This window comes from Ictidomys tridecemlineatus, chromosome 1 (assembly GCF_052094955.1).
Source record: "Ictidomys tridecemlineatus isolate mIctTri1 chromosome 1, mIctTri1.hap1, whole genome shotgun sequence".
NCBI lineage: Eukaryota > Metazoa > Chordata > Mammalia > Rodentia > Sciuridae > Ictidomys > Ictidomys tridecemlineatus.
Window position 1 is genome coordinate 168,291,108 of NC_135477.1, and position 6,000 is coordinate 168,297,107.

General features: G+C 40.7%; 1 protein-coding gene across 5 annotated transcripts in view; it reads left to right on the top strand.

The window, feature by feature from the left end:
* The window catches only part of Sgcd (sarcoglycan delta), a 928,109-nt gene extending 922,951 nt beyond the window's left edge, over window positions 1-5,158 (top strand). For all 5 annotated transcript variants that reach the window (XM_078051547.1, XM_078051537.1, XM_078051538.1 and 2 more), the window contains one exon: window positions 118-5,158. In XM_078051547.1, coding sequence (XP_077907673.1) covers window positions 118-291 — 174 coding nt within the window. In that variant the 3' untranslated portion in view covers window positions 292-5,158. The remainder of the gene's footprint in view (window positions 1-117) is intronic.
* Window positions 5,159-6,000: the final 842 nt, after the last annotated feature.

The following is a 6,000-nucleotide window of genomic DNA, read 5'->3' on the forward strand; positions in this document are numbered from 1 at the left end:
GTAGGTGCTGGTGAGGTTTAAATGAAGCTGAACATTCATCTGCTCACTCTTTCTGCAAGTCCAGAGCAAAGATGGCAGCCTCTGACTGACTCTTTCCTTTCTATTCACTCTCTTCAGATTAGGTTAGATGCTGCGAAAATCAAACTACCTAGACTGCCTCATGGATCCTACACGCCCACAGGAACGAGGCAGAAGGTCTTCGAGATCTGCGTCTGCGCCAATGGGAGATTATTCCTGTCCCAGGCGGGAACTGGTTCCACTTGTCAGATAAACACAAGTGTCTGCCTTTGAAAGACTATCCACAGTGGACCTTGTCGGCAGCATAAAGGCCTTTTTTTTGGCTTTAGACACTGGCTGCCAGCTATTTTTACTAGAACACAGAAAGCCTATCAAAGACCTTGTGTGCGTGTGCGTGTGTGAACGCGTGTGCATGGGTGAGTGTATGTGTACACGTGAGAGTGTTTGCCTGTGTGCGTGGATATAAATATATATAAATAAATATAAATAAATATATATATATCCTCTGTATAAAATGAGGTTTCAGTACAAAAGGAACCATGGGTGACCCTGTGATATCCACTGTCATTTTCCATCCCATCCCCACCACCTACATGTCAGAAATCAAAACACTCCTTCAGGCCCAACATCCCCGAGACCATTCAACGTCACATAGTGGATTGAACACTTGAATATGCATCAACATGTTCAAGTGACAGCATATCTTCTTTTTTTACATCATTACAGGCAGCGATGGCGGGAATCTCCAAGTCTCACTCAAGTGCTGAGATCCTTGTATGAAGCCCACACACCTTGGACTTAGGAGGGGGGGGGGTTATGGCTCAGTGGTACAGTGAGAATTTAGCAAGTGCAAGGTCCTGGGTTCCATCCCCAGCACCAGCTCCCCGCCAACACCAAAAAAAATAGATGTTTGGTTTCCCTTTCTTAGCTTTAGTAAGTCTATAAGGCTGGCCCAGGGCCCCCCTTCAAATCAGAGATGGGTCCAATGCCATGGAAGTCATCAAAGGAACTCAAAATGCCTGTCCTACCCCTGCAGCCAAGTGTGTTGGGATTTTGTCATTGCATGAATGAGGAGCATGAGTTTTAACAAATTTTGAACTGCTCACCCAACTTCAGCTTATCTTAATTCCTTTAAACTCACATATTCTCCCATAGTCAAAATTAGAGTTGTAAATCAGCACAAAACAGGATAACAGCTGCTCCTCAGTCAGCTGGTAGCAACTCAGTAGCCTGACAGGCAAAGAATAAATGGGTGATATGTCTCTGTTTAAAGGAAAAAAAAAAATGGCTCCAAAGCTGTTATATTCTCACTTCTTCCTCCAATAGAATCTGATCCAAAATGATGATGTCAATCAAAATCCCAAAGAGTGGAGCCCTACCCCAAGAAAAATCATTTTAAGATGGAAATCTAAGAGTAGCATAGGGAACCCAATTGCCATTCATACATTTTGGGGTATCAGGTAGGTAATTTAGACACACTTTGTATTTTTAAAGGCATTTACCCACTCTCTAGTTTTGATCTTATTTTTTTTTCAGTACTGGGATATGTATATTCCTAAATCCACTACTATGTTTTCTCTAGAAATCACAGGTTTAAAGCACTGTAATGCTGCCAAAATTGCTCACTGCAAGTTAACGAAAACTGAGTCATGTGTCTTCATCAAAATCACTGTGTGCCGTGGGACACAGCAGCACCCACTGCCCCATAAATGGAAGCATCTCTAATTCCCGCCATCAGCTACCTCTCATTTTTCCACCTTCATCACCATGCTCCAGGGTCACCCTGGCCAGCTCTTGTGCTGGGACAGGGGATTACACCATCTCTGTTCAAAGAGGGGGAAATGTGCCTATGCCTTAAGTCAATGCACTCAGCAAGGAGAAGCACATCCTATTTATCTTGTTACCTGTAGTTTATTTTGGGTGATTGGAGAGGAATGGTTTAGTTATGACTGGGCATCAACAGCTGGTAGACACACCAAATGGTTAACAGATATGGACTCTACGGAGCCCAGAGTGGAGATGTAACTGGCTTAGACCGTCCTGGATGCCATTTGACAAGCAACGGCCCCGCAATTCTAAAATGAAGCCGTATGTATTGGCCTGAATGTTTTTTTTTTTTTTCCCTTCTTCAACGAGGTTCTAATTTTTCTTACTTCTCAAGCAGAGGAAGGTTTGTCATGAAAGATAAAGAGGTTTGATATTTTTGAGGTGTCACTCAAGCATCAGGCTGAGGTTGGAACACATGGGTTGTCAAAGCTTGGTTTCTTGGAGGGTGGGATGGCCAAGTGACTCAGCTGGTTTCTCCCAGGCTCGCTCCTCTCGTTCTTGCTTGGATGTCATGCAGAAGATTGGGTTGGTCGATCTTGGGGAAATTCCATAGTATTGCTAAGTTAGTAGTACTAAGGTCTAAAAATGAATACCATAAAAGACATCGGGATACTCTGGATTGGGATTACCAATATCCTGTTGGGTCACCCTGCCAGAATCTGCATGTATCACACCCAGGGCTTTTCCCAGCCAGGAAAAATCCCTAGTTGGATATTCAGATCACCTACTGCATAGCATTCAGATAAACCATATAGCTCACAGTAGATTGTGGCTAAATACCTTAGGACAGGTTTGTACTTGAAGCAGACAGACAAACCATCTCTGCATTTTGCCATCTCACATACATCATCTATTGATGAGGAGGAAACAAGAGTTCCCTGAACCTCTTTCCTCTGATTTTGTTTTAATCGTGACAAATGTCTGAGATGAGCACCTTGGGACGTCTATGCCAATCAAGAAGAAGAAACATTGGTATAGTCCTCTTGCAAAATTTAATTCTAAAGGTAATCAGATCACAAGTAGAATTAAAAAAATAATAGCAATCACGATTATAAATGAAGTACCTTTGCGGGACACGGGATATGAAAGTCTGCCTTTCATTTATGTTAAATGACCACAATGTATAAGTTAATAAGCAGAAACTCCAGTGTGGATGAAATTATGCATTTCAGTTCAGACTTTAGAATCTGGTAAAATATACTCAAAGATCTTCAATGTACTTTTTCCCCCCTCCCAATGCCCTCTAAACAGAATCTCTTTCCATGGTCATAAGAGAAAGTTTTATTTGAATTCTGGGGAAAAAAATAGATTTTACATTAAAATCTGCTAATCCCTAATTTTAAAAAAACAAGATTCTTTCTAATCTTTGTATAAAATACCTGCTAGACAATCACACTTTGGGGTATAGTAAACACCTGGCAATATAATAAAGAGTTCAAACAATTCTTCAATGTACTGGAAGTTCTAATATGATACTATTCTCTAGATTTTTTATAAATGAAAAAAAAATGATCTCCAAATATTTTTAACATTTAGTTCTATTTGATCTCTGCTTGATAAGTCATGAGATTTCCATCTTGGGAAAAACTTCAGTGTGATGGAGGTTTTTGAAAGCCACGTGTCAAGGTGGAAACTTGACATGTGGCTTTGTGATTGTTTCGTTGCCCAAGAGATAAACCTTATAAACTTGAATTGGCTTCCAACTTCTTTTAAGTCATATTCCCTTTGGATAATTTTCACTGTACATCCAGCAGCCATAGACCAAAGATTGCTTGAGGTTTGACCCTAAAGCAAGGGTCAGCAAACTCTAACCTGGAGACCAAATCTGATTCATTACCAGTTTTTGTAAATAAAGATTTATTGGAACACAGCCATGTGCTTTAATTTGCATGTTGTTTGTGACTGATATCACTCTGTGACACCAGGGTTGTCAGAACCCATGTGGCCCGCTAAACATAATGATGGCTATTTGGATCTTCATGGAGAAAGTTTGCTGACCCCTGACCTAGAGGCCATTTGTGGTATATGTCGGACATAGCAGGAGAGAAAGCGGATCCCCTAGTAGCCAGGGTAAGCCTGCATTTCTGTGTGAGCATGGGAATATAAATACTTGGCAAACTAATTTAGGAAGGAAGAGCTTCCTTAAAACTACATGAAGAAATGATTCATCTGTTGGAGAAACATAAGATCAGAGGATTTGGGGGGGTCAGGGAGAAGAGAATGAGGGGCAGCTTAGGTGAACAGGAAAGTTGTGATAGGTCCTCTGAATCTTTTCGGGGGATTCTTAATAAATGGATCAGCATCATTGTGTGACGAGAGGTGAAGCAGGGATGCTATGGTTGAAATGGACAATCTCTTTCCTGAAAACTCTTTCTGGAACTCTCTAATCTCACACAGAAGTTCCCACTTCTCCTGCCCATTCTCCAGAAAGATGACCACACCAAGGTCCTTCACAGACTATTTTTTTTTTACTTCATTGTCTTTTTTTGGTCTCCGTTACCTTGGTTATCCATATTTCCAAGGTACTTCATGGTCCTCTAGCCCCGGCATGCCTCAAGAAATGGTCAGAAGGAAGGATAACTGGAAGTATCAGAAGAAGCAGGATTTTAATGTGTGTAGGAAGAAAAATACAGGAAAATTCTTTTTATGAAGCCATTGGTGAGAGGAACCAGAGTAATGCCAGTTTGCTTTTGTTTCCAAGGATCTCAGTATTTTGTTCCTTGGTGCCAAGTGCAAAGAAAAAAAAATCAAAACAAAACATGTTTTGGATTCTACTACTCTGCTTCTGTGTGGGAAAGCAGGTTCCTACCAGAAATTCGTCTCTCCAATCAACACCCCTTTTGCTAATTGAGGGCTTTATACTCATTATTTTAAAAAAAAAAAAAAACATGAGTTATGAATGACCCTCTGTAAGTATGAGTATTCATGTTGGGGAGGAAGGATCTTTTTATTGAAAATGATCATCATTTACTAGTCCTTAATTTCTATCCAATAAGAGGCACCTCAACCTTCCATGTAGATACAGTTGATAGAAGATTACGGGGGCAGCAGAATAGAACATGTTGCTTTTATTTTAGGCAAAAGGTAGCGTGATGTTTGGGTGCAAAGAGTAAATAGATACAATTCAGCACCTGACCCTTTTTTTTTTTTAATAAGGATCTATGAAAGCTGAAAATTTTTCATTTAAGGAAGTCACAAACAACATCAGTTTGCCCTCATCCCTACCCCAGGAAATGTTAGGTACAAAGAGGATAAAGTAGCAATTCCTTGAATGACACGTTTGCATGGTGCACCAGTAACCAGTGGGGAAAAAGTTAGAATGAAAGAAACAACCTTAAAAAACAGGCCTTTTATCTCCAAGATAAAATGTCCCTCTTGTGGTCTTTCATCACTTTCTCCTTGGTAAAAAGTTCCCCCAGTTCCCACATTATTTCCATTAAAATAGTCAAAGCTACTGCATTGGGATGTCAAATGCATCCCTTTCTTTGTGCTAATCGGAATTTAAAATTATACAGTTGCCTCTGAATTTCTCATTCACAAAGCCAAACCACTGATAAGAGAGAGAGCGGTGGGAAGCAGGGTGCTCCCATCAGCACAGCACACCACGCATCAGTTCGCAAGCACTGTGATTTCTATGGTCCTCAAAAGCTTTCTTTATAATCGAGTCCTTGAAATTTCTCCAGGAAGGTCTGAATGGCAAAGGGAAAATAATTACTTGTGGAAGGTCCTTTTGAGTGTTGTTAGAGCACAAGTGTAAAAGAAAACACCCCTTTTGGTGCACCCTATGCTCACACACGTGGGCTTTCCCCCACCCTCCTTTTGTAGATACTGATGGAGCAGGAAATTAGTATCTTCCTTTGAGAGAAAAAAGCAAGAATGTCATGAGCCATGCACTAGAAAGTGTGATATGTAACACAGTGTTAAAGATGCCTTCAGAGCATAGGTCAGCAGTCTCCCTCACACCAACAGCGATGCTAACTACAGTTCCTTTACTTTAGCACAGCAACTGGTAATATTGGTGCCTCTTTTGTGGTTTGCAATTGGAAGAAAACAAAGGAAAGAATTGCTATAAGTAAGAAGTAGTTTTGAGTCCAAATCTACTTATCATGGTAAGAAGGCAGAGTAGTGTTCCAAACACCTCGTTCAGGATGTAGA